This window comes from Purpureocillium lilacinum, assembly GCF_023168085.1.
Source record: "Purpureocillium lilacinum CBS 284.36 DNA, scaffold_2, whole genome shotgun sequence".
NCBI classification, from domain to species: Eukaryota; Fungi; Ascomycota; class Sordariomycetes; order Hypocreales; family Ophiocordycipitaceae; genus Purpureocillium; species Purpureocillium lilacinum.
Genome location: NW_027072112.1, coordinates 3,514,879 through 3,542,629, shown reverse-complemented (window position 1 = coordinate 3,542,629; position 27,751 = coordinate 3,514,879). Strand labels below are relative to the sequence as shown.

General features: G+C 61.7%; 6 protein-coding genes across 6 annotated transcripts; 4 read left to right on the top strand and 2 right to left on the bottom strand.

The window, feature by feature from the left end:
• Positions 1-2,984: 2,984 nt before the first annotated feature.
• On the top strand, positions 2,985-5,267 carry PLICBS_002837 (uncharacterized protein; the record flags this gene model as incomplete). Its single annotated transcript, XM_018322546.2, has 1 exon — positions 2,985-5,267. The coding sequence occupies one exon, from the start codon at positions 2,985-2,987 to the stop codon at positions 5,265-5,267; it is 2,283 nt and encodes a 760-aa protein (XP_018180026.2).
• A 940-nt stretch (positions 5,268-6,207) lies between these two features.
• PLICBS_002836 (uncharacterized protein) lies at positions 6,208-7,260 on the bottom strand (the record flags this gene model as incomplete). Its single annotated transcript, XM_018322545.2, has 3 exons — positions 6,208-6,398; positions 6,498-6,884; positions 7,131-7,260. 3 exons carry the CDS (start codon positions 7,258-7,260, stop codon positions 6,208-6,210), a joined length of 708 nt encoding a protein of 235 aa, XP_018180025.2.
• Positions 7,261-8,934: 1,674 nt separating this feature from the next.
• Positions 8,935-10,634, top strand: PLICBS_002835 (peroxin; the record flags this gene model as incomplete). The annotated part of the gene is made up of 3 exons (XM_018322544.2): positions 8,935-9,092; positions 9,183-9,565; positions 9,625-10,634. The coding sequence occupies 3 exons, from the start codon at positions 8,935-8,937 to the stop codon at positions 10,632-10,634; spliced, it is 1,551 nt and encodes a 516-aa protein (XP_018180024.2).
• A 526-nt stretch (positions 10,635-11,160) lies between these two features.
• Positions 11,161-11,876, bottom strand: PLICBS_002834 (TRAPP subunit bet5; the record flags this gene model as incomplete). The annotated part of the gene is made up of 3 exons (XM_018322543.2): positions 11,161-11,264; positions 11,375-11,743; positions 11,840-11,876. 3 exons carry the CDS (start codon positions 11,874-11,876, stop codon positions 11,161-11,163), a joined length of 510 nt encoding a protein of 169 aa, XP_018180023.2.
• Positions 11,877-12,892: 1,016 nt separating this feature from the next.
• Positions 12,893-15,059, top strand: PLICBS_002833 (uncharacterized protein; the record flags this gene model as incomplete). Its single annotated transcript, XM_018322542.2, has 5 exons — positions 12,893-12,996; positions 13,060-13,147; positions 13,213-13,362; positions 13,424-14,224; positions 14,286-15,059. 5 exons carry the CDS (start codon positions 12,893-12,895, stop codon positions 15,057-15,059), a joined length of 1,917 nt encoding a protein of 638 aa, XP_018180022.1.
• A 9,990-nt stretch (positions 15,060-25,049) lies between these two features.
• On the top strand, positions 25,050-26,599 carry PLICBS_002832 (serine/threonine-protein kinase HAL4/sat4; the record flags this gene model as incomplete). The annotated part of the gene is made up of 2 exons (XM_065600089.1): positions 25,050-26,408; positions 26,468-26,599. The coding sequence occupies 2 exons, from the start codon at positions 25,050-25,052 to the stop codon at positions 26,597-26,599; spliced, it is 1,491 nt and encodes a 496-aa protein (XP_065456161.1).
• Positions 26,600-27,751: the final 1,152 nt, after the last annotated feature.

Sequence of the window (27,751 nt, the reverse complement as noted above, 5' to 3'; positions counted from 1 at the left end):
CAGAAACGAACGAACCCACGGGTTGGTAGGTAGTGGTGGCGGCAGACAGAGTTTGGCGGCTCGGCTCCCACGCGCCGCCTCTTCTTCTTCGCTCGTTGGCAAAAGTCAAAACCCCGAGCGAGACGGACAGAGTGAGAAAAAATGATCTGGCGTCATCGAGCTAGGATCGGCGGCGCGCCCAAGCTGAGGGCAGGATCACGGAGGCAGCGCCAAAAGCCCTTCCTTGGCGGCGCCCCGCGAGCGCCGCCGAATTGGGGGGTGGGCGACGCCTGATAAATCCGACGACGTGATTGGCCTGTTGACGCGTCGGCTTTGTTTACATTCTGACGCGTCAAGTCGCGTCTCGCGCTTCCCCTCCTCTCCCTCTCCATCTCACCTTCACGCTCACCTCGCCTCACCCCCCCTGGTTTAGGCTGCAACCTCAACACCCCTTCCCTATCTCTCGCGCTCTTCTGCTGCTCGCCACTCCAACACTGCTCGCCAATTCGTCGTTTCGCAAAAACCTCACCCACCTTTTCCTTCCCTCTTCCCAGTTCCCAGCGTGACTTTGTTGCACGCCCCCCCCCCCCCCCTTCTCTTGCCCACTTTTTCGTCGACCTTCGTGCTTGTTCCCAAGTTGGTCGTCGTCAGCCAGTCAATCGATCGCCCGCTCCGGGTCCCCGGCCGTCACATGCTCTTGTGCTCTTGCGCCCAGACGCACTTTGTAGGAGAAACGATTGCTAGTGCCGCCTCGCTTCGGCAGTGCCGCGTCCGTCGTTTCTTGGGATTCCCGGGACAAAGAAAACCGGCTAGACAGGCAGGGAAGGAGGGGGGGGATTGCTGCGATTGTGTGCTGCTTGCTGGTGGTGGTGGTGGCATTGACCCCTCGGCGGTCCCGATCACCTTCGCCGCGAGATCTCAGGGACAGACGCTCGTCAAGACAGTGTCTGAGATCGCGACGAGACAGGTGGGTGGCCGCGTCGAAGAGAGGCGAAGAGGAAGCAAAGGAAAAGGGCGGAGGAGATACCGACGCCACGCCCTCAGCCTCCGCTTGGCACAAGAACGAGCCGGCGTAGTTCGAGACTGTCGACAGAGTGCTTGCTGCTGGTTGATGATTGTGGCTGCTGCCGCTGCTGCATCTGCATTGCTCCTCCCCCACCACCACCACCAGACGCCGCGGGCAAGCATACCATCACCTGCCGGTCCTGCGACTCCGTCCATCCGGCCGCTGCATCTATCTGCACGTACACGTGTCGGCGGCAGAGAGAACCGACGGACGGGCTGCAGCGGAACAGACAAAGGAAAAGCAAGGCGCACGGAGACGACGCTCCATCCTCTCCCAGTGTCGGCACGCCGCGTAGGCCCACCGGCGTTCTGCAGCAGCAAGCATACCGAGCAATCGTACGTGCTCGAACGGCTGCGTTGCTTCTGCGCCAGCAGCCAGCCAGCCAGCGAAACGCCAAGAGGACGGGCGAACTCTCTGACTCCCCTGCCCGGTATCGAGATCTAGCCGGTACCGATTCGTAGTTGGACGTTAGAGAAGTCGACGCGTCCGCGTCCGTGCCAGAGTCACGAGCGCGTGTCTCTCTCTCTCTCTCTGTCCCCCCAAAGGCCGGCCGCCGAAAGCGCGCCATCCGTCTCGCGCATTCCGAAACCCCCGGTCCCCCTCCTCTCGACACGCGCGCGCGCGCCTCTCGCAGAAATCTCGAGAGGATCGATCAGATCAGACAAAGAGCAGGCCAGAGTAGAGCGAGACGTTCAGAGCCGCGGTGGAGACCCTAGCATCCCCCCCCTCCCAGTGGATTCGACGCATCGTCCGGACTGCATGCACTCCAGAGCAATCAAGCCCATCGCGCCCATCAAGCCCCCCATCCCCAATTGCTTGAGCCACGACCCGATTTCCTCGTACTACCGGTGCGCCGACCGACCGTCAAGACCCATCACCCCTACCTAAGGTGCTGCAAGCGACACCCTACGATGCGCACGCCCCCTTCTCTCACTGCTTCCCACAAGGTGCCCCCCAACAGGCCGGCCCCCCGGCAGCTGCGGCGGCCCTGCAGGGCTGCTCCTCGCTGAAGTGGCCGTGTCAGCCCAAACGCCCGCCCACCCAATCCTCTGGCACACGCACGCCCCCCCTCTGGCAGGCCGGCCACAGCGGCCCACACCTCGCCCTCCACCCTCCACCCTCCACTGGACTGCCCTGCCCGTCCGGCGCTTGGCCTGCTGGCTGAGCTCGCTCGGGTGGCTCTGGCTGGCGCTGGCTGGCACTGCAACTGCGCCGTGCTCCACCCGCCCGCCCAGTCGCTCCGCTCCGTCCAAGGCCTGGCTGGGCTGGATCATTCCCTCCCCATCGTCCTGCTCTCTCCCTTCGTTCACGCCCGCCCGCTACTAAGCCCATCGCATCGCTCTTCTCCCCCCTCCCTCCCACTTTACTCCTGCATCTCTAAACGTCCCTCCTCCTCTGCCGACCGCGTCTGCCCCGACTTGCATCCCGCTTCGTCAACCCATCACGGCTTCTGCACGACGCTTCACAACGCTCGACTGCCTCCCGCACCGACGACAAACCGACGACGCGTCCGCTTCACGTCCACCGCCATTTCGCATCGCACACACACGGCTTGCTCAGACTTGCCGCCCTTCGCTGCCCGACCAAGTGCGCGTAAAGAGCGTCATCTACGTCGCCCTGCATTCACTGCCCCACTGTCAATTAAAGACAGCGCAGACCTCGTCCAGGTGAGCTATTAGACCTTGTCTCCCCGTCTTCTCCCTTGGGACCGTCATGCACGCCGCCGCTATATCAAGCTGTCCCTCGGCTGCCCGCCGGATGCTTCCTCCATCCTGCACCGCCGGCTTGTCGCGTCGCATTCTTGTTCCCGCACCGCGACGAGCCTCACTCTGTGGCTAACCCTCTCACCCGCATCAGGCGTCCTATTCCTCGCGAGGTCGACTCGACCCAGCTGCCATTGCGCGTCCAGGCCTCCGCTCAGTAGCTTGGCTTGGCCACAATGGCCAAATCCACGCGTTTTCCAGGCCCAAACGAGCCTCTGCACATCTTCCAGGACGACACGTTCGAGAGACCAGTCCCCATGACGAGCCACGCGCCCATGCCCGCAGTCACCAAGCCGGCGCGACGCCCGCTCAGCAGCTCCGGCTCAAACGTCGTTCTCAACCCGCCAGCCGGCTCCAACGCGAGCTACTCCCCGCACAAGACCAAGTCTTCGAGCCCCCGCTCGCCTCTGAAATCATCGTCGCAAGGCAACAAGCTCAACATGGTGTCAATGGCACCACCCATGGGCAAGGGCCCCACAACAGACTGCCTCCAGAAGAAGCCTCACATGTCCAACTTCAAGACGGGCCCTCACCGCCCTCACATTGAGCCCAACTACAACTACGGCAAGGAAAATATCCATCCGCAGATCTTTCCGGCTCCCCCGACCATCAATTTGTCCGTCGAGTCGTACTACCAAAAGCCCAACGGCAAGCGTGGCCTGATGGACGCCGCGCCGATCAAGGACGCAAGACCTACTAAGAAATCAAGGCCGGACGAGCACATCCTGCCACCGCACGACTCGTTCCCTCCGATTCACGACGACGGCGCGAAGCCACCTCACAGCTACGCGCAGCTCATCGGCATGGCAATCCTGCGCTCGCCCATGCGCCGCCTTACCCTGGCCCAAATCTACAAGTGGATCAGCGACAACTACTCCTTCTACAACCCCAACGACGCCGGCTGGCAAAACAGCATCCGCCACAACCTGAGTCTCCACAAGAACTTCATCAAGATTGAGCGGCCCAAGGACGATCCTGGCAAGGGCAACTACTGGGGCATCGAGCCAGGCACCGAGTTCCAGTTCCTCAAGGAGAAGCCCCCGCGAAAGGCCGCGCCCACCGCTGAGAATCTTCCGGTCATGTCCACGCGTATGGAGCCATCGCGACCCGCAACGGCCCCGGCCCCGGCTCCTGCTCCCGTCCTCCCTCCGGAGCCCACGTTGCCGCCACCGGCTCCCATGCACCAGACAAGCCTCCCACCTCTGCCCACGTCCCAGGCGACCTTGTCGATGCCCGCGGAGCTCTCATCCGATGCTACTATTCCCATTTCCGACAATGCTGCCCCGGAGGAGTCGGGCGATAAGGTGCAGGAGAATGACCTTCCAGTCGAATCGTCTCTGTACTCGCCCCTGCCCGCGAACATGCACTCTTCGCCACCTGTGCCCAGACACGTGGAGCGTCGCAGTGGCACACCTCCGTCGGCTGCTCGCAATCCCACGTCATCCGCATCCAGGTCTCACAAGCGCAGGTTCGCCTCGATGGATGATAGCGGCTACATCTCGTCCCTGGAGTCTTCGGTCATGCGGCCGAACCAGAAGGCCATGCTACTCACCTCGGAGGCTGACCGGCCCCGGATCAAGCGTGGCCGCGCCGAAGAGGAAATTGCGCGTCTGCGCGGCTCCTCGCCTTTCAGCCCGACCAAGTCCCGGTCGCTTGCCTATGGGCCAATCTCCTCGTCACCCCTGCGACAGGCCGGCGAGAACCAGATGCTTCCGCCCCTGACTCCTGTCGTCAAGATGAAGCCTCCCATGCGACCTCCCCCTTCGGCATCGCCAAACACGAGTCTCCGCATCCATCGCGACAAGGTCCGCCATATGCTGCAGTCCCCCCTCCGCCGTGTGACCGGATCTGGCGAGGAATGCATGCCCTGGAGCCCCGCCTTCAACCTGGACGAAACTCTGTACAACTTTGATGACTTCACGAATAACGGAACCGATTTCGACATTTTCCAGGACATGACGACCTTGGACGATGGTCTGTTCCCGACCATGAGCTCTGTCGATACGGGATCGCCCATCAAGCGCTCTGCCAAGCGTGCTCGCCTCGATCGGTCGGTATCGACCTCTGCGCTTGGTGACATTACGAACTCGTCCAAGAAGAAGTCCATAACATCAGTCCCGCTGTTGAAGGTCCCCGAGCAGTCGCCTTCGCACTTCTTCGAGACGCCCAGCAAAGTTTTCGAGGGCCTTGGCTCTCCCTCGAAGCTCTTCCAGGACTCGCCGCTCCGAAACGCGTCCCCCAGCAAGTACGCTGCATTGGATCTGGCTGCCGACGCAGACTGGCCCGGCCTGATCTTCGACTCCGGCGAGCTGATGTCCCACTCGGAGACTGTCCCTTCCGACTTTGCCGGGCTTGATATTCTGCAGGGCTTCGAAAAGATTGGCGCAGGCGGCCCGAATTCGAAGCAGGCCAAGGTCTCCAAGCCAAACCTGGCCCGGAGTTTCTCTACCAGATTCTAGAGGGGGACGGCCTTGAATTTCGGGAGGAACATCGCAGGCGAGCGAGCATTGATTACGACATAATGATATGATGAGGACGCGCAAACGGTGACGGCCACGCGTCCTGGCGGCGAACAAGCACACCATGTTACTCGGCGGATTAGAGAGGCAACAAAGGTACCTCGGCGCGCGCGGGCTGGGATCTCACCCATTTTAGCTTCACGGCTGGATCGCGACGGTAATGAGTATACGTAAGTACATAGATGCGCGCCCAAGGGCTGGGCGGCACGGCACGCACACTGGGAAAGGGACAGGCAAGGGTAGCGACTTCGGGGCGCACCTGGAACGGATCAATCACTGTGTTTATGGGCTGGAGCTCGTACTTTTCTGTCTTGGTCTGGTCCTCACGCTTGTACGACGGGCGTCTGGTTATGACGGGTAAGGGACGGCAAAGGCTTGTTTGGGTATTGCTCGAGTTTTGATGTTTGGATCACGCACGCACGCACGCATTCATGGGTTTTTTTCGGACCGGCTTTATTAGAGGGAGCGGCTGGGATCAGCGTTCAGGGTCAGAGCGTTCAGGATCGCGGGCTCAGATTGATTTTGCAGAACGGGTGCGGACGCGGCGACTTTTTGAGCGCCTCTGAATTTGAACTATCCTGCCATCACATCAAGCTACGATAATTGCTCTTCGTGACCTTGGTTGACGGCTTACGTTATGTCACCGGCCCGTAGCCTCCCAAATTGCCGGTGTATGCATATTCCCCCAGCTGCTGGTACGGTCATCACCACGTGTATATTTGTACGAACGCGAACTCGGGTATCTAATTACAACACGGAGCATGCCTCCAGATAAGCCCCCAAACGCCATATCCCTAAACAAACGTCGTCCACCTATGTGTTGTGTGTCATGCAAAAAGACGCCGCAAAATGCCTCCTCCTCTGATCGTGACGTGTCATGTTAGTAGATGCGCATGCGGGCGGCCCAGCCCGTCTCCTTTTGCTGGTCGACGGTGATCTTGAAGGGGAACGGGTTGCCGCCCTGCGAGGTTATCGGGGGGATGTGGTCCTTGTGCGAGTTGGCAAACGTAACGATCTTCATGGCCGTGGTGAAGAGCGTCTGCTCCATGGCGCGGCGGACCTTGGCGCGTTCTGCGAAAGGGAGCACTGCGTAAGCTTGACGATGCCCTGAATGTCACTTGGGGGAGGGGGAGGGGTGGGATGAGAGTGGACGAGGACGGGGGAACGTACCGCTCTCTGTGCGCGGCTCGGCGACGGTGACTTTGACGGTCCAGCACTCCCAGCAGACCTCTTCGTCTCCGCGCGAGAGCCAGGCCTTTCGGCGCTTCTTCTCGAAGAACTGGACCGTGACCTGGCCCCTGCCTCCGCCGCCGCCGGTGGTGCCGGCGCTGCCGCTTGTGCTCCCGCTGCTGTGGTTGTGGTTGTGGTTGTGATTGTGGCTGTGGGTGTTGCTATTGCGCTGGGCGTCGAGCTGGCGCTCAAGGGCGGCGGCGCGCTGGTCGATCATAGTCTCGAGCTCGTCATCGTCGACGTAGGGGAGGGTGAGGTCGAGGACTTCGCGCGTGCGGGGAGCGAGGGAGGGGAAGAAGCGCGTGAAGAAGATGGTATGCAGGATGCCTACAGCAGACGCGACACCAGGTGTTAGCAAGCAGACACACACGTACAGACACACGGACACGATGTTTCGATTGCCGAGGGATTTTCCAGTGCGCATGGAGCGTAGAACGAATGCGATGCTCAGAGACGTCGCGGCAAGTCGCCAACGCGGCGAACATGCCGATGGCGGGGGCGGGGATGAGTTGGAGGGGAGGTTTGGTTGGTGGGCAGGCGTCGATGCCATGGAGGAGAAGAGGCAGGGCATACCTTTGACGACGTCTCGGACAGATCGCGGGTCGGCAAAGACGTCGAGAATGAACTCGGGAGGATCCTGCGGCGGCTGCGGTTGCGGCGGCGGCTGCTGCTGCTGCAGGTGCGGCTGGGCTTGAGGGTCCATTGCGGCGACGGTCGTCGCTGCCGACATGGATACTCTCGAGCAGGACGGGTGGTGAGCGAGGGCCGCGGAATTGCGGTTGGAGGTTTGGCCCGCAAGGGGCGGGCGAAGCGAGCGGAGCAAAGCGCGAGTACGTCAGTCGGTGCCTCCTGTTCTGCAGTGGTTGAGGGAGCGGTAGGTAAAGGTCAGTGAGTAAGGTAAGGTAAGAGGAGCAGATAAGCTGCGGCAGCGGGGGCGGGTGGTGGATGTGCCGGGAGGCGGGGCGACAAGCCGGAGGATCCAAGGAAGGAGACGACGTATTGGACTCTTTTCGCGCTCAGCCTGGCAGCTCGATGGATGGTTGATTAGGTGAGCGCAGAGGTCGGTGGTCAGCTGGTATCCGACGTCAGAGAGTGGTACTAGTAACTGCTGCTGAGGAGAGGAAAAGGTGGGATGGAGGGTTGGAGGGAGGGCGGCTGCGGGCGCGCACGCGCACCGGCGGGCAGTCTTTGTGGCGGATGGAGGGGGGGCGGCGCCGTCGGGATCCATTGATGCGAGGGGAGCTGGAGGGGCTGCGCGCGGGCTGCTGCTGCTGGTGCTGCAGCTGGTGGGTGATCCCAAAGCCCAGGGCCACTCGACTGGATCCATCTGGGAGAGGGGGATTGTGGAAGCCGCATCATGGCATTTTCGCTGCGGCGCCGGAGCCAATCCCCCAGTGCCTGGGCAGCTGCCACCTCATGTTGGATTGGACGAATATTGCGGACTCGTCTGGGGACGGATTGGATTGCCCGGGGTGGTGGATCGTGAGGACGTAAGAAGCGTCACTGTGCTTGGCTCCTTCAGGGAGGGGAGGACTTTGGGCAGCCATCCAGCACCACTAACATGGAAGGCAAGCCCGGGCGGTGCTTAATTGGCTCTGGCGGCATCAGCACCGGGAACGGCAGCAGCTGCCCAGGACCAGGCGACAACGATAGCCTCCGGCGGAGACGCGATGAACCCGCTTCCCCAGCTGGAGCCGGCCGGTGTCCTCCTCCCCTCCTCACTGGGTCACTCGCGCCGCTAGCAATGGGAAGCTGCTGGGGCCACAGGGCAGGCAACGGAAGGCAGGGCAGCGTTTGGCAGGCCATGGCGGTGCAAGGTACCCCGACCAGCGAAACCCGCCGGCGTCGGTACCTGCCTGTGGCATGTGAGGCACCAGACGGGACCGTCCAACCAGTCGAGCCACAGGCTGGGACCCGGCGCGCTCCACCGCTCAGAGTGGCGTTCGGGAACCGAGGCTTCGGCTCGAGGACCCCCAGGGAGCTCTGTTACCGTACGAGTGCGTGCCGCTGCTGCTGCCGCTACATGCATGTTGAGGGTGCCCTGACAGACGGCCGGCCACGAAACGGTCGTCACCATCATCATCACCACCACCACGCCACCGGCACCACCACCACTGCCACCACCACACCCATCGCTGCGACCGGACGGAAGTGCTGGGACGGCCCCAACGTGTACTCGATCCCGTCGTCCCGAGGTCCATGCATTCGGCATTGCCTGGACTCCTTCCCGCACACACGCACGCGCACGCCCTCCCGCCCCAACCCCATGGCAGCTACCCGACGACACCGCACGAGCTCCCATTGATGACTTGACGATAACGAGGAGAGCTCCAGCCGTACTTTCATCTCCCACCCCCCGCCTCCGCCGACCGCAGCCATGTTCTCCTCGGTGCGGCGCTGGCTGCGCAACAACAGGACCCCAATTGCCGTCGGCGTTGGCGTCGTCGGCGCCGGCTACGTCGTCACCCAATATGTCCTGTCCAAGCTCAACGACGCGCGCGAGCGCATGAGCAGCGAGCGCATCGCCAAGGAAAAGTCAGTGCACCTCGTGTCCTGACCCTCGACCCTGCGAACCCTCCTACCCCGTGTGCCGACAGTAGGATGCTAACGGAAACCTTTCTGCAGCCTGCGCCGGCGCTTCGAGCAGAACCAAGAGGACTGCACCTTTACCGTGCTGGCCCTCCTCCCGACAGCGACGACGAATGTCCTTGCCGCGCTCAACACCGAGCAAATCACATACGAGATCCAGCAGATCAAAGGGGTCACCAAGGGCATCAAGGCGGGGAGCACCGAGTCGACCGCCAGCCCGCCCAGCATCGCGGATACGACCATGACGGAGGAGGACGGCAAGAGCATGGCCAGCTTGCAGAGCGAGAGCGGCGTCCACGCCAGCCAGGTCGTCGCGCCGTCGCCATTTGCGGCGTCGGGAGACGCAGGCCAGCAAGACGGCGGCGCGCAAAGGTCACGCAAGACCAAGAGGCAGCTCTGGGATGACCTGACCATCAGCGGTACGTCGGCGTGCCCCGGCCCATGCCATTTCCCTGACGCTGACCATGCGGGATTCCAGCCGTCACAAGAGCCTTTACCCTCATTTACACCCTCGCCCTCTTGACCATGTTCACCCGTATCCAGCTCAACCTGCTTGGCCGACGCAGCTACCTATCCAGCGTCGTGGCTCTCGCCACCGGCGCGCAGCAGGCGACCATCAGCCTCGAGAACAATGACGATGACAACACGGAGCAGGACTACGGCAGCGACTTTGACACGAACCGCAAGTACCTGACCTTTAGCTGGTGGCTGCTGAACAAGGGCTGGGTCGACGTCATGCACCGAGTTGAGAGTGCCGTGCGCACCGTCTTTGGGAGCCTCAGCCCAAGGGACCTGGTGAGCTTTGAACGCTTCGGCGAGCTCACCATGGAGGTGAGGAAGCTCGTTGAGGGTGCCACACCCGAGGAGCGCCGGAGATCAGACTGGCTCAAGTTCCTGCTCCCTCCTCAAGAACAGGAGGACGAGGTTATCCGAGAGTCAGGTATCCTCGAGGACAACGCGATGCAGGTGGGCAGCAGCTCGGAGCCCGCGCTGAGGCGACTGCTCGACGAGACGGCGGACCTGATAGAGTCGCCTTCCTTTTCGCACGTCCTGACCCTCATCCTCGACGCCGGCTTCTCGGCGCTCGTCGACAAGAAGCTCGCCGTCGAGGCGTTTGAGCTCCCCCAGCAGGACGCAGGGCTGCTGTCCGCCATGTCGGACCAGCGGCGCACCAAGCACATTCTGCTGCCCAAGATCCTGTCCGTCCTGACGCGCCAGGCGCACGCCATCGGCAACGGCATGCCCAACCAGTACCTCGAGGAGATGGAGACGGTGCGCGCCCTCGAGGCCTTCGCGGCCGTCGTCTACTCGAGCAACTGGGAGAACGAGATCCGCGACGAGGGGCTCATGGACAGCGCCGTGCACGTGAGCAAGGAGGACCTGGCAAGGAGCCAGATGCCCGCCGCCGGCGAGCAGAGCATCGTCATGGTGGACGAGTCGGGCAGCTTGGAGAGCGCGTGGGAGAGGGCTGTGGAGCAGAAGCAATGACGGCCCGTGGATCGCAACCATTGGATCACATGTACTAAATAGCTGCTGTTTTCATATATCCGGGAGATACAGGGTGTATTCCGGCGCCGGAAGGGGGCACACGGCCCAGGCTCATTGTGGCTGATATACAGGCAGGTTGGCTGGGAAGCTATCTATCATACATCGCAGTTATGCCTATGCATTTGGTCGTCTCGAAGGCCCATGATACCTTCTCAGAACGAAAAGCAGTAGACTTGTCAAGTAGGGCGACATCACGTCGTTCGCCCGGCCTTTTGGGGTGCTTGCCTTTGCTTGTTCGTAGCCGCGCGTAGGTGTGGTCCTCCGCATGTCGCATCTGCGACCGCACAGGACGCGCCTTGCGGTCGAAGCCTCGGGCAGCTCCCTTTCGTACCCTTCATAAGATCGTACAGCTTCCGTTTGGAGGCCGGTCATTGACCATGGCCGTAAGATCCGGAAGCGACGCTGTTCGACGCAGCGCTATCAGAGGGTGTCCTCAGAGAGGCAAAGCCTCCTCCCCCGCGGGCGATCACATCAGCCCTCGGATGAATTGGTCCACGCCCAGCTCGAACAGCTCGTTCTTGACGCCGGCGCCACCCTTGTGCTCTACCGGCGCGAGCGGGTTCTTGACAACTGCATCGGATTCTGTCAGCATGCCCGCGATACCAAAACGCTGACGTCGGCCTCGAGAGAGAGGAATCCAACGCGACAGCCAGCAGCAGCAGCAACAGTAGTGCACGCACCGTATTCGACCCAGAGGTTAATGTAAATCTGATGCAGCACGTTGCGCATGCTCGCGCTGCCCGTGTCGGTCAGCAGCACGAAGCGCAGGTTGGCGGGCGTCTCGTAAAAGTGCAGCTTGTACTGCCCCGTGCGGTAGCTGATGAAGGCGTCGTCGTCGCCGCCGAGCTTGCGCACCATGTTGCGCAGGGAGAAGACGGTGCCGAAGACGAGCTTGGCGTCGTCCGAGGACGCCGAGACGGCTGACGGCTGCTGCGTCGGCGCTGCTGCTGCTGTTGAGGTGGAGGCGGCGGCGGCGGACGCGGACGAGGCGGAGGTCGGGCGGGCGGGTTGCGGCGGGGGGAGCCATGACTTGGCGTAGATGCACTCGGCTGAGGTGACGGGGGGGATTGCGCGTCAGCTCTCCGCTCGCGGATTGGTATGCGCGGTCGAGTAGGGGGGCAAGGGAGGCAGGAGGGGTTGCTCACTGTGCCGGTCAAAGATGTAGAAGGAGTAGACGACCATGGTGGGCGAGGCGAGGAGGCGGCGGCGTCGCCGCGACTGACGATAGGGGCGGACGGCAATCAGCTACTCGGGCAGGCGACTGGACGGGGCCCGCCGTCCTGTCTCCGTTTGAGGAATGAGAGGGCGATAGAGTGGCGGTATGGGTGCGCCCTGAGGGAGTCGGCGCGGTCCCGTCGTCGTCGTCGTCGTCGCCACGGCGTGGTGTCGATGGTGCGGTGCTGTGGTGGTGTCGAGTCGACGTTGAATTGTCCTCCCGAGGTGTGGCTGATGCAGTTGCGGCTTGCGGGTTTCCGGGGCGCGTCCCGCCCAGCCTGCTGTAGCTCTCGGGCGGCGCAGTGGCTTGACGCGCCCTGAATTGGGGCTTGGGGGGGCCATGAGGGGACCGCACGGGGCTGGAGCTTCGCCCGACGGGGCGCGGGAGCAGAGAAGCTGGAGGCTCAACTCGGAGCTTAGGTGCCCCGCCCCCCACCATCCATCCGCCCGCCCCTCCCAAAATCCCATCTTCTGACGTCCAGCTCGGGAGCTGCTTCGTCTCAGCCCAAGCCCTTTTCCTCAACCCCCTTCGCAGCACGAGCCCGCGTCGCATCTCATCTCGGAACGGGCCAATTTCTACCGCGAACTGGGGAGGGTACACGTCGCAAGTCCTCGCTCTCTCCCTCCGTCACTTCTCTCGACTCTTTCTACCACACCACTCGTGGTTCAGCGACGTTGCGCCAACCCGTTCGACCTGCAGCTCACTCGTGCGCTTTGAGAGCTTGCCTCGTATTTCTTGAAACCATATAGCACAGGGCTGGCACATACGCCGATCTCAACTAGTCTTGCATACGCTTTGCGCCTGCCAAGAGCGGGGCGGTGGAAGCGTCCTATACGGCAATCTCCTGGTCATTCTCAGACGTCCATCACAGCTCACGAGAGCGATTCCCGCCTTTACCAGCACAGTCTTCGAGTCATAGGTGCGCACTCAAGTCATCACCGTCAGCGGTCAAAGACGCCCCGTTATGGACACGTCACAAGCCATGCCAGGCCCCAAGTCGGCTAGGCCGGAGACGCCTGCCTCGCCCAAAGTCACCGTCGATCATGCAGAAGAGAGCGGCTCGACAACGTCTCTCCCCACCAGTTTGTAAGTCAGAAGCGCGTCCGAAGGCCATTCAAGCTGACCTCTGGCGGCGCTCCGCCCCATCAGGTCTGAGCCTGAGCGTCCGGCTCTGCGAGGCTTTGCCAGTCCTCTACGTCATCACAAGCGGACTCCCAGCGCTCACCGCGAAATCAAGGTTAGTTGCGCCATACACCATGGGTGTCCCAAGGCAGCATTTTCGCTTAACTTATGCCCAAATAGGAGACGCTAGATGCTCGCGTCGAGTTCACTAGCGACGAGTCCGATGGAAGGACGTACCATAGGATCAATCAGTATGTCATCATGGAAGAGATTGGACGAGGCTCGTACGGCGCGGTACACCTCGCAACGGATCATCTTGGCAACGAGTTTGTGAGTGTTATTTGTCTTTCCATGCTTTTCCAACGCCCGGTATCTTACAGCGACCTGGCAGGCCGTCAAAGAGTTCTCCAAAACCCGTTTGAGAAGACGTGCACAGTCCCATCTCTTGCGACAAGGCCCATACGGAACCCCCCGAGATCGTCTCTCTTTCGGAGGTGGTCGTCCTGGGACACCCCAGCTGAGTGGCTTGCGTGCTAGCGAGAGCAAAGATGCGCTGTTTTTGATCCGAGAAGAAATCGCCATCATGAAGAAACTGGATCATCCCAACCTGGTTCAGCTCATAGAGGTGCTCGACGATCCAGAAGAGGACTCGCTCTACATGGTCCTCGAGATGTGCAAGAAGGGCGTCGTCATGAAGGTTGGCCTGGACGAGGATGCCGATCCCTACAGCAGCGAGAGTTGCCGCTACTGGTTCCGCGATCTCATACTGGGCATTGAGTACCTCCACGCCCAGGGCGTCATCCATCGCGACATCAAACCTGACAATCTACTCTTGTCGAGCGATGAGGTCCTCAAGGTGGTCGACTTCGGCGTGTCGGAGATGTTTGAGAAGCCGGAAGACATGAAGACAGCCAAGTCGGCGGGCTCTCCCGCCTTTCTACCCCCTGAGCTGTGCGGCAAACACAAGGAAGTTTCCGGCAAGGCTGCTGACATTTGGTCAATGGGCGTTTCGCTCTACTGTCTCAAGTACGGCAGAATACCGTTCAACAGGCCAGGTGTGCTGGAGATTTACGAAGCAATCAAGGAGGAGGACCCCCGTATACCTGAGGACGAGGATCCCGTCTTTGTTGATCTACTTCACAGGATCTTGGAGAAAGACCCTGAGAAGCGCATTACGATGGCGGAACTTCGGGTAAGCATTCTGGAGGGAGAAGCTCTTGCGCCAAGCGAACGATACTGACTGGCTTTTCTAGGAGCATGCTTGGGTGACGAAAGACGGCAGCGACCTCCTATTGTCCGCCGAGGAGAACTGCGCGCACCTCGTCGAGGCTCCAAACGAGCTGGAGATAAACCGAGCGTTCACCCGCAAGATGAACCATCTCCTGTCCGTCATGAAGGCTATCCATCGTTTCAGGTCATTGCTTATCGACATTCGCTCACGGTCAGGGGCACTGCCAGGGCCTTCCACCTCGTCGCCAGGACCTGGCACCTCCCCTCTTGTGGCTGGACCAGCCGAGCAGCGAGCAGAAGCAGAGGAAATCGAAGCGCTCATTCAACAGCGCCGCGATCTGCTCAGCCAAGAGGATGACGAGGCCGACAAGGGCCATGCTCGCGACGTCGCCGATCAAGAACCCCTGTTTCTGGGTATCGGCACCGGAGCCAGGGATGCCTTTGCCATGGATGAAGCCACACCGGATGTGGTTGCCGATTCCCCCACCGCAGTCGACTTTAACGTCTATGACCGTGCCTACGAGGAGGCAGTAGAGAAGCAAATGAAGGCGAACAAGGCCGGCAAGCCAACCCTCTACCTGACCAAGTTCGTGAAGGAGACGGAGCAGTTCAAGAAACTGGAAAATCTTGTCGAGGGCACAGTACTGTCGCCACCTGTGCTCAAGGCCGAGGTCAGGGAATCCAAAGAGCACCTGCAACGCCACATCGCGAACGCGCCGAGCGGCAAACTGGCACAGCTCGTCTCCAAAATTGGCATCTCAGACACGCAGGCGCCTAAGACACGGCCGCCGGAGTGAACACAGCCCGCCGGCCAGTGGTTGGACAGCACGGCAAGTTGCGGCTCGCGTTGCGATTCTGTTCCAGATATCACGGTCTAGAACACGGGAATTCTTTCTTCGACGATTCGACGCCAAAGTTGGTCTTGGCGACGCACATGGTATCAAAACCATGCATTTGCCGGCAGCCACCGAGTGTCTTTCCCTCCCGGCGCCAAGGTCCCGGGGCAATAGCGCAGGCGAGACAGTTGATTTGTTCGGCCGCTCACCGCTGCCATTTCGCGTGCTTGGCGACCGCCGGTGATTCCCAGCCTCGCCTAGTATTGGGTCTTATTACGGTCGACCGCCCCGCCCAGTTGCCGATGCTGGCCTGAGCTTGACACAGCGAAACAGCGATGCCGGGTTGTGCCGATAACCTGTCACGACAGCCTTCCGATGCGACAGACAAGTTTCCAAGATTCCTTCTTGCAAGTGCTGATGGCCGCTGGAGGTATGTCGATTCGACTATGGGGGACAGGGGTTGACCCGGAGGGCCAACATACATCGCCACTGCCAACCCAGCTGAGACCGCCCTGAGCCGAGTCAAGCGTCTGAAAAATCTCGCTCGGTCTCTCACGCTGGCCCGCAGCGGCTGGTCAGTGCCGGCGCCGCGTGGAGGCTGGCTATGCGATAAAAACACGCGCGACGTTGCGATGATGATGCGGAACGGACGACGATTTGCCACTGCCGTGTCACGGGGGGCTTGTGACCCAGAGCTTCTGCCCGTGACGAGGGTAAATCCGATGATGCCAAGGCGATGATCCAATTCCTGTGTGGTTGTGAAGAGTGAGTTGGCAAGGCTCACTGTCACGGCGAGATGGGGGGTTCGGCTCCCGCGGCTTGGCGTGCGTATGCAACCATGACCGGACAGGCGGCCAGCCCGTCCTGTTTTCAATATCGGACTTTGCACGCTGACGGCGGCATTGAAGGCCCTCGGGAGCCACTTATGGTTGGCGTACAGCGCACGGGGCACAGGGAGCTTCTACGCGGTCGCGGCGAGACTGGATGCTCCCGGAGCGAACAGGACGACGACTCAAAGTGGTGTGGGGGAGGGCATGGACTGTCGACAGGACGGGGTCCATTGGGCAACATGTCGTCCATTGCTTGGCTGCTGCCCGAGCTGGACCTTGAGACGAGGCTTGAAATTGTCTCGAGGGAAACGCGGCGCAGATGTTGGGACTCGGTGATGCCGCATCTCTTGGGTATGTCACCTGAGGTCTCGGTGGCCACAGGGTTCTCCGTGCCAAGGGCGCGTCGCGCGAGGCGTCTGATGTGGAGAGGCCGCGGGAGACGGGCCGTCGCGTCAGGTGCATACATGTCATGTACAAGTTCTGGCTGGATGAGCCTGTTCTGGAACTGTCGCAACGATCCACAAGTCTACATGCCTTGGCCAGGCTAGCACATGTCTGGCCACAGATCACTATTCTGTCTCTATGGCTTGCGATGCTGTCGCAAAAAGCACGAGTGTTCGGAGCAGTATCGGCTTGCAACCACATAGAGTAGCAGCGCAAGTGCCAGACAAGGCGAGCATGTTCTTGACGCCGCAGGGTGGCATGTCGACTCTGGGGTCAGGACTCAGGACACTGTCACCCCGACTGCAGGGAAGTGCCTGGCCGGGCTTGGGGCGAGGCAGAGGGGGACGACGGGTCGAGTCGGTCAAGGTGGCACAAGGTGTCTCGTCATTGATGATGTCGGCGAGGCCGTTCGGGCCTATGGGGAAGAAACGTCACTTGGCCCGTCATAATCGAGACGAGCAGCAGGCTACGTGTAATGTATTACCAAGCACACACAGGCACAGGCACACGAGAAGGTGCTAGTCAGTACTGTACAGTTCACACGCAGCAGATGAGGAGAGCATTAAAAGAAATGCCTCATTCGAGGGGTAATGGCGGTTCGGGAACTGGGGGGAGGGGAGGGACGTTTGTTTGTACTTGTATATGTAAGAGCGGGCGCTCATACAAAGAGTACCGCAGGCCAGCTCGGGCCAGGCCAGCACACACGTCAAGAGGTGCCTGACTGATTGACTGACGGATTGAGTGACCTAGTGAGTGAGTGAGTGGCGGACTGACTGACTGACTGACTGAATGGGTGCCACTGCGGGCGCCTCATGATCGACCTGCATCTACCTGCACCTGCGCCTGCACCTGCACCTGCTGCTGCGCTCCTGCAGCTGGACCTCGGGACATGCCCGGGCTGGGCTGGGCTTTTGGGGGGGGGGGGGGGGGGGGGGGGGGGGGTGCGGCGCCGTCGTTGGAGGCCGTCGAGGCCCCCGAAGGCGGAGGGGAGGTTTGGGGTGGACGGAGGAGAGAAGGGGAGGGGGGAATTGATGGCGGGGGCCCCGGCGCGAATTGGATCGGCCATGCCACATGCGCGGCGGCGCGGGCGTGTAAGTGGAGTGGGCGGCGGGCGACCAAAAAACGTCGAGGTGAATACTGCGCATGGGTTTAGTCCAGCATGCTGCAGATGCAGCGGTCTGCAGCAGCAGCAGCAGTGAGAAACGAGCGACGACGAGCGAAGGCCGACGATGATGCTGGCCAACCGTTCAAACAGGTAGTACAAGGAGTAGATAGCTCGGCCATGCAAGGGAAGATGGCGAACCAAAGGGGCGGCCTGATGGGCGCGAGGCGAGGCCAGCCAGAGACCGAGAGAGACAGAGAGAGAGAGAGAGAGAGAGAGAGAGAGAGAGACCAGCAAAAGGACGACGGCGTTCCATGCACGGCGGCGTGCATGACATGACATGACGGTGCGGACAGCAGTCGTACGTCCAACTAAGGTACGTGCGTGCGTGCGTGCAGGCGTACATGCGTACATGCAGCTCCTAGCGATGATGCGTCGACGTCGTCGTCGGCGGCCGCGGCCATTGACGAAAGGACCATTGACGAAGAAAAAAGAAGGCGCCGGGGCCGGAAGGCGATCCGGCACGAGGGGGGCACGCGGCATACGTACTATCAAAGTGCTGGTTTTCTTAAATCCCTCTTGCCCATGGGGTACTGTAGTTGGATGGCCTCTCCGCTGCATTTGAGGAGGACAAGCGCAGGATCTACGTTGGTGGTCGTGGGGGTTGTGACGTCCTCCCCGCGGTCGGCGAGGGGCACGGCCCAACGTCTTACTATTCACGGGGGGTGGTGGTGGTCGTCGTCGTCTCGACCCGGGAGACCGGGCAAGGCGTGCGTGCGGCTCGCCGACAGTAGATAGATGGTCTTACCATTTTTAAACTTACCTCGCCTTGGCTGCCGCCCGTGCCGCGAACCTGGTAGACGGGGCGGCGCGGGCGCATCATCTCGCACCTCCGGGTGGATATGCAGAATTGCAGATACATGTACGGTGCTACCTTACCAAGTTACATACATAATACTTGTCATGGGAGTGCGGGCGCGGTTAGGCAGAAGAAGGAAAGGAGACCGGAGACAGAGCGCGGGGACGAGTAGCGGGAGGAGGAGGAGGAGGAGCAGGCGGAACATGGGCATGGGCATGAGCATGGACATGGGCATGACGAGGTGGCCGGCCGTCGACGTCGAATGTGGGGTTGGGGGCGCTCGTGCATGCGCCGAACGGGGAAGGAAGGGCGAGACGGGGGGCTCTATTGCGGTACAGACGAGGCAGACGTTGCGGCATGGCGCATGACGGACGACGGACAGATGATGCGAGTCGGTGATGGGGCTCCGGGGAAGCGGGACGGCGGTTGCGACCACGATGGAGGGGGGCCACGACGACATGTTGTTGCAACGCACCTTGTACTTGGGTTGTTAGTGCAGCATCGTTGGCTCAGGCACCAGACGGGAGATACAGAGCCGTCTGGGGGCGGTGATTGAGAATATGCCCGGCTGTGTCTCATCAAAGACAACAAGAGCAGAGAGAAACGCGTCGACGGAGACGAAGCCCAATGGAGACATCAGTGTACCTACCCAAGGTACCCGAGCGGACCCAAAATGAACAGCGCCGCCAGCTGAGGGTACCTTAGGACCCCATCTGTGCCTCCGAGGGTGTCGTTGCTGTGCGTGTTCCAGGCCCCTTTCGTAAAGGAGGTGTTGTCCCGAGGGAAAGGAGAGCCGAGAGGACACACACACACACACTACCCCACGTTTTGACGTTTGAGGAGGGGGAGCCACTTGCAAAATGCGCCCTCACGGTCCGTTGACGCGAAACAGAAGGAAAAGGGCAGGGCAGGGCAGGGCAGGTGGCAGGTGGCAGATGGCAGCAGGCTGGCAGGGCTGGGGGCCGGCCTAGGTCACCTCCTCCCACCCCTGGTCCGCCGCATGCCTGCCAAGCCAAGCAGCGGTCCCCCCTCCCCCCCCAGACTGCTGCAACAGCGGCCCCAGACAATCCTTGGCGCCTGTCCGCCGGGGGGGGAGGGAGTGGGGAGGGTCGTCCGCAGGGGGGGTTCTGCTTTGGGTGGATGACGTCGGTCGCTTGCCGAGGAGAGGGAGGGGGCCCCTAGGTAACTGGACATTGTTTTAGGGTCCGTCTGGGCAGCGGAAAGGCAACCACTGACTGAACCAACAACACTGCTGGGGCTTGGCCGTAGCACAGCACTCGACGCCAATGTACGAGTAATTACCATCCCCCTCTGGCCGTCGTTTTGGCCAGGCGTCGTCGTGTGACGACGGAGAGATGGAGCACCGCTGCTGCTGTACGGAGCAACCTTATCGAAACGCCTCGGCATCTCGGACTCTCCAGCGACTGGTACCTACATGACAGTACGAAGCGCGCTGGATGGAGGCTCTTTCTGCGCTTCCTCATCTGCCGGCGAGGCGCAGCAGCCAGCCAGCCCCAAAGCAATCTCTCCCGCGCCGCCGCCCGTGGCTGAGGCCCGAACGCGGGCGCGGCGGGATGAAGATTTATTGCTGGATCCGGTCTCATCATCCGCTCGCTCGGTCGCATGGCATGGCATGGCATGGGGTCCGCCCTCCCGAATTCTCCGTCCGTGTCTCGGCGCTGGATGGCTCTCTTCCTACAGCCCGGTACTTGTACTATGTAGTACTTTAGAAGTACAGTACCTTCGATATCAACAGCGGCTGGGCTGGGGCAATGCATTCGTGCGTGTGTCTGAGCCGCACGTGGCTCGGCGGTACTATCGCTGCCCTCCTCCCCTGCCCCCCGGATGCCTCGCCCGTCCGTCTTGGTCCAGCCAGCCACGGGACAAGAGACCTGCCGGCGCAGCCTTGCCGCCGCCGTGTCGAGCGCCGTACGAAGCATCGCCTGCTTCTCGGATGTATGCGCGTAGACACGACACCGTAGATCCGAACTGACGAGAGAGCTGGCGGCGCCCCGGACCGTAGCGCCACTGGGCGGGCTGATGATGGCAGCATGGCCGGCCGTCAAGTAATATGGCCCATGGCCCGTGGATGGCTACAGCTGCGGCTACGGCTCATGGCGACTAACTCACGACACAGCCGTCCCCAGCCGCCAACGTACTCTCCTCTGACCCCCAGAGCCAGAGCCAGCTCGTCACCGCCCTCGCATCCTTTTCCATGTCTCGCCGGCCGCCCCGCCTCCACCCCATCATCCGGCGCGCAGAAGCGATGAGGTGAGGCGAGGTGAGGTGATGAGGGCGGCATATTTGGGCAAAAACCCTCACGCGGTCCCGCGGCGCCCGGGCTGCCGGATGCGCGCCCAGCCGTTCCGCGAGGAGCGCCAGCACGCACATCCGGACGCCGTGCAGGACAGGAGGTGTAGGAGAGCGTGGGGTGAGGGGATGGGCAGCAGTCCCGGTCTTTATGACGACGACGTCAAATGGCTTTTTGCACCTACGTATACGTACATACGGCAGGCAGCCCCCTTTCAGCTGAAGCCCGTGGCCGTGGGCATGCCGTCCCGTCCGTGGCTCGATAGGGCCTGGGGAAGAGGCAGGCTCCGCTTACAGGCAGGCAGCCCGGCGTAATAAACGGGGACGTCCATGAGGTGAGGTGGATGCTCGAAGCAGCACCCGCTGCGGGTATTACATGTAGGTGACGGTGGGTTTTGCCCTGACGCGTGCGTGCCGGGATGAGAAGCACCATCTTTGACCTCGAACAACCGCCGTCAGCCGCTTGGCTGGCTGGCTGGTGGAGGAGGGCCACCACCTCACGACCCGAAACGCACCACACCACCAACGACGCCAGGGCCGAGGCCATCGCCGGCCGGTCTCACCACCACCACCACCACCACCACCTCGCCGTCGGCAGAGGTCCGTCGTCGACGTCGTTGTCGCGTGGCTCGCCTTCTCGTGCTATTTTCTTCTCCTGGCGGTCTAATTTTTATTCTGCAACGCGGTACCAAAATAGGCTCGTCCGTCTCGTCCGCGTCACGTCACCCCCGGCGCCCGGCGAGCCAGAATAGGCTCGTCCGCGTGTCCCCATTCTGTAATAAGCGGTCAAGTGCCGCCATGCGTTCAAGCCTCTCTCTCTCGCCTTTGCGTTTGAAGAAAAAAGGGCTTGGGCTTGGGCTTTCTTTCTCTTGGTATGAGGTAACAAGATGATGCTCGCCAAGGCCTTGGCTCCGGCAGCCCGCCGTCGCCGCGGGGGGGACCGACAAGCCCTTGGCATCAGGCAATTCCGCAAGGGGGGGACGGACACCCAGCTCCCAGCTGCCGCAGGTGCCAAGGCGTCAAGTCAGTCAGGGTCGCAGTGCATCCACTCCGGGTGTAGGTGCTGAGGTGTGCAAGTCACTGTCCGGCCGAGGTGCTGTGCATTCACTCACGGAGAGGTGCTGCTGCCGGTGGTGCCGCAGGGCATCCCGTGTAAGTGGCGATGGGCGCTGCTGTGCGACAGCGCCCCTGCGCGTCGTCGTCGTCGTCGCCGTCGCGTGCTCACCTTTCTATTACGGGCATCACTGACGAGATTCTGAAAATATCTTGTCGCCACTGCACCAAATATGGTACCGTAAATTTTCCTTGCCCTCCCGCACATGTTTCGTCCCCTCCGCAAATTGAGCGAGCGAGCGCGCACACGCAGGATATCCCTCATGCAAAATGACAATGAGGGGCCACGCACAGCCGAGGGACAGGCGGGCGGGCGCAATACAGAGAGAGAGGGCAAGAAAAAAAAAAAAGGCCCGGCCGAGAGGGACCCCCAGTGCCAACTCAGCGAGGGGGGGCTCCTCCCCACGAGTGATTTGCCCTAGCGCGCCGCCTGCTGCTTGCCCCAGTCGCCGGGCAGTCCAGGCCATTTGCGGTGCAGAACGGGCGCTGTGCAACAGCAGATGAGCAGCAGCAGCAGCAGTGGAGAGCCCACAGGCACCCGGTTTGCCGCACCGGGCCCCGCCCACCCGCTGGAACAGCAGGGCAGTGGAGAGTGGTGGACGGAGGGGCAGCACCCGGACCCATGCAGCGAGCACGCATGGGGGTCCCACTGAGGAGACCTGAGGTGGTAGGGCCTGGGGTGGGCGCGCCGCCCGCGCCTCATGCTCCGTACATGAACGCCAAGGTCTCGAGCTAATAGCCCTGTACCTGGGCGTGACGTGCAGCCGGCCGCTGGGCCGCCCGTACCGCAGCAACGGGCGGCCCCGTCGGTGTACTCGCCCCGAAGAGGCGTGGCGCGTACCAACGCCGCGGCGTCCCGTCAGTCAAGTCAAGTCCGTCAGTCAAGTCACGTCATCGTCGTCGTCGTCGGGGTCGCTTCGTGGGATCAGCACTGCCTGTGATGAAATAAACCCGCAGCATCGCCGCAGCAGCAGCAGCAGCAGCAGCGCACCGCATCGCTGCGCAGCACCATGCCGAGTAGCATGTTCTTCGGTGGCCCGCATCGGGGCAGTCCGTACGAGTACCTCATGATGTACTGGTACTCGCACAAGGCAAACGAGGGCCGGTCCTCCACCGCTCCGTCCGTCATGAAAGGAAAGACGGGCGGGAGGTACGAAGAACAGTCAAGGTACCCGCGCCCGCCGCCGCCGTCCTGTTCCACCCGAGACCCTACCGTGCCTGCAGCCGGGCTCGCCTGTGGCGCACAGCACGGTACAGCAGCGCCGTGCCAGCGAGTAAGGTACCGCTGCTGCCATTTCGGACTCTCGTGCGTCGACGCACCCTCCGAAGACCCGACTCGGGGGAGACGGTAGCACCAGGTACGTACGGTCTGTCAGCGCCTCGCCTCGCCTTGCCTGCCAGGTCTCGCCTTGCCTCACCGCACCGCTCGCTGTGCCCGTCCTCTGTCCTGAGTACATGTTGCTTGCTGTGGTCAGGGGGTAGGTACGAATGAAAAGTAAGAAAAGACCCTTGGGATACGGGCAGATACTTGAGGCAGTTGGTACAGTTACCGCTTCTGCTGCCACTATAGTACCCCAGCAAACCACTCGCTGGCAGCGCCGCGCTGCACGGGACTATTACCTATACGTTGGCGCCCCTTCTTCGTACTTCGTACCAGCCCGAGACCTTTCTGGGCTACTTTACGGCAGTCGCTAGGCCGCCGCACCTGCCCTGCCCTGCCCTGCTTGCCCGCCGCACCTGCCCTGCTTCAGCGCCGCAGCCCGTGCCAGCGTGTGTGTGCGTGTGCGTGTGAGTTTGCCTGCGAACAAACTTCCTTTTAGTCCCTTTTTCCCTTCCGTGGGCTCATTCATTTATTCCCTCGCCCACCCTGTCCTGGCCTGTCCTGTCCTGGCCTGTCCTGTCCTGTCCTGTCCTGTCCTGTCCTGTCCTGTCCTGTCCTGTCCTGTCCTGTCCTGCCCGCCGCCGTCTCTCCTCCCACCACACCCCCCCGTCCGTCCCTCCGTCCCTGCCTCTTCTCGCCCTCCTTCTCTAATAACACGCATCGGCTCTTCTTCCTCGCCTCCTCTCCTCACCTCACCACCTCCCTCTCCTCCTCCTGCTCCTCCTCCTCCTCCTCCTCCTCCTTCTTCTTGGCCGCCTCTCACCACTTGCAGTCTCCACCTGCGCGTCGTCCTCGCCGGCTACCTATTTTTCTGCTCGCCTTTCCTGGTCTGCGCGTGGCTGCGGCAGGGCTGAGACTGCACGAGCACCCAGCAATAAAAAAAGCCCTCGTCGACGACAAAGCCGCCCACCCCGGTCCACGACCCGCCCACGCTTTTGTCGGTACAAGGAGCCAAACATCGCTCCGCAGGGCCGCTGTGCCTGCCCCCCTCCAAGCGCCGCGCTCGTCGCTGGCCGTCCTCTCCCGACCTCGCCAGCTCCCTCCCACACCTCGACGTCGTCCCGTCCCTCGCCTTCCACCCACAGCCAGTGCGAGCCAGAGCCGAGCCAGCGCTGCACCACCTCTGCAGTCCCTCCCGCGCCCAGGTCTCAGATCCCACGGATCCCCAGCCTACGCACCTGCGGTCGTGCGCCTGCGCCTGCACCCGAACGCCGAGTCGCCAACGGCCCATCCATCCCTGTCGCCTCGTTTCGCCGCTCGCAGCGCCCGGCGATCAATTCCACATCGTTTCCCGCCCGCACCCCTCCGGCGCTCTCTCCCAGACACGCAACCGCCGCTCCGCTCCCACGGCTACACACGTCCTTCGTCGTCACTCGACGCCCGCCACCGTCGCGGCCCTGCGCCGGGCGAATTCCTTCCCAGCTGCTGCCTTTGTCGTACGTAGCAGTTGCACTCACGCACACACTCGAGATCACCAGTCGGCTTGAGCCCCGACAACTGTCGAGCACCATCCAGCGCCGCCCACCGTGACGGTCCTGTTGGTTTGTCATCCACCGCACTCGGACAGTCCCTGCTGGCTGTCGACGTCAGCGGCCGCACCCAGGACTCGATTCCTCTTTATTCGCCTGCCTGCGCCCAGCGTCGACACATCGACCCCGCTGCGCTTTCTCAATCTCTTCCTCATTCACACATAATTCTGATCGCCTCTCCCGCCTCGCCTGGGTCTTCTGCGTCCCCTCCGCAACGGCAAGACCCAACGGGAGGTGATCGAGTCCATCTCGCGACGCCGATTGCCTTCGCTGCGCCCGCGTCCGCGCCCGCGCGACAACCAGCCGCCCCAACAGGACCCCCGAACCGACGCATGCCACACTACGTCAGTCCTGCACGTCCCGCCGCGGCCAACCCTGTCAAAATGCCCGCCGCCGCCCCCGATTCAAAACCGAGTTCGGCGCCGAGTTCGAAGCCCTCCTCGATTAAGAGCCACGATAGCAAAAAATCTCCTGGCCTCTTGCCCAACGATGCGGGCCTCCATTCAGACGCTCCCTCCGTCGCCGGCAGCGACTCGTCGCACCTGCGACCGACGACGGAGAAGTCGTCGGTCAAGGAGCGCCTGACTCGCATGTTCTCGAGCAAGGAGGTTCCCAGGAATGGTGGCAGCAACGGCGACAGCCAGAGCTCTCGCCCCCGTGGCTCTTCTTTGAACGGGAGCGCCTCGCCCACGCCACGCAAGGAATCAACATCGGACAGAGCCAGCGACAAACCGCCGCCGAATCAGTCCAAGGCCATTCCCGGCAAGGAACTGGGCCAGCGTTTCGTGCCCAACCCCGACGCTCCAGGCGGCCATGAGCACCACCTCAAGTCAAGTCGCCGGCAGGAAAAGCTATCCGACATGTGGCGTAGCTTGCTCGGCAAGAAGCAGGAGGCTGCTCCCGACAACGACTTGTCTCTCGTCTCCAACTGGGTCGACTCCCTGCGCCAGGAGAAGGATGATGCCGCCTCAGATAAGAAGGGCGGCCCCAACGCATCGTCGACACTGGTCGAGAAGTATGGCAAATGCCAGGAAGTTGTCGGTCGGGGCGCCTTCGGCATCGTCCGCATCTCCCACAAGAAGCTCGGTGGCAGCGGCGAGAAGCTGTTTGCCGTCAAGGAGTTCCGCCGCCGCCCCGAGGAGACGGAAAAGAAGTACAGCAAGCGACTCACCGCCGAGTTTTGTATCTCTTCGTCGCTACGCCACCCCAACGTCATTCACACCCTCGACCTCCTCAAGGATTCCAAGGGCGACTATTGCGAGGTCATGGAGTTTTGCGCCGGCGGCGATCTCTACACCCTCGTCCTCTCAAGCGGCAAGCTGGAGGTCCAGGAGGCCGACTGCTTCTTCAAGCAGATGATGCGTGGTGTCGAGTACCTCCACGAGATGGGTGTCGCCCACCGAGACTTGAAGCCCGAGAACCTCCTCCTGACCACTCGCGGTGCGCTCAAGATTACCGACTTTGGTAACGGCGAGTGCTTCCGCATGGCCTGGGAGACTGATGCCCACATGGTCTCTGGCCTGTGCGGCTCCGCCCCCTACATCTCCCCTGAAGAATACACCGACAAGGAATTCGATGCCCGCGCCGTCGACGTCTGGGCCTGCGGCGTCATCTACATGGCGATGCGGACCGGCCGCCATCTCTGGCGAGTCGCCAAGAAGGACGACGACGAGTTCTATGCTCGTTATCTCGAGGGCCGCCGCGATGAAGAAGGCTACGGCCCCATTGAGTCTCTGCATCGGGTACGTTTGTATCGCCCTCGTCGTTTTCTGTATTGCTCAGGCTAACACAGCTCCCTCAGGCCCGATGCCGCAACGTCATCTACTCCGTCCTAGACCCGCACCCGACGCGCCGTCTCACCGCCGCTCAAGTCCTCAAGTCCGAATGGGTCCGGGAAATAAAACTTTGCAAGGCCGGCGAGGAGGGTCTCTAACATACCGTCCGTCATGCTGTGCTGGCATGGCGGACTGCAATCTGACTGCGGGCGTGAATCAAGGATGCGCCGCGCATCTTGCAGACGACTCTTTGCCTCCCACTTGGCGGAGATGGGGACCCCGGAACCGCGGCACGCGCCACACAGCGAGAGTGTGTGCCTTCGGACCGACGTAATGACTCTACGACAATCACCCGCGATATCATTTTCTTTCGCTTCTCTTTGCAAGTATACACCTTCACATCACTTTTACCGCTTCTTCCACGCTATTATCGAGCACCGGCGTTCTGGACGGGGGTTGTTTGGTTGGAGGCTCATATGGCTGCACTCTACCGGCAGCAAGCGCGCGTCATGCACCTTTCCGAGACGCAGGCTTCCTTGGTGGAATAGAGAGCGAGAAGCCTAGGCACCGCACACGGCGGGAGTGGATATGACAAGACCGCAACGGCGGTGTACCACGACGCAGCGGGCGGGCTACCCGTCTCTACCCTTCGCAATCTTGAACTTGCGCGCAGATGGGGAGGCTTTTGCTGTACGTGGAGGAAGCCCGCTGGCACCGGCTGGCTTGGATACGTCAGGACTGGACAGAAGGGTCATCTAGTCTCTATTGGCAGCAACGGGTCGTCCACGACTGGCGTGTCGCTCAGGCTATTGATGATGAGCCCTTCAGGGGGCAACTCGGATCTGCGATATAGGAATTGACTACCCTTCTGATCTGTCCACACTCGCCGTCTCCACCCAATGAATTTGGAGATGATGCAGTTCTCGCATGTACCCATTCATGGGCCTGCCTCCAAGGCACTATGACTTGGGACCCTGTAGAGTTGCCACTCGGTGTAGATGTCCTGCGGCCAAGGAGCACGGCACACGAAACAGCCTCTCGTCATGCTGATGGAGGTCTCGCGTCATGGCCTCGTCGCCCGCTACATCGGCAGAATATGGGTACGAAGTAGCATGGGTTCATTTCCAATTCAACTATCGGCGACCAACTCCGGGAGAAATATCGATGACCGCGCAACTACCTTCCGCTTCCTTTGTCATGTCCCATGCCCAGGATCAAACATGTATATAGTGTTCCCGTCGTCCATGAGATAGTGTGACATCCATCACTGCCAAAACCCCAACCAAAAGACCTCATGCAAGTCGACGGAC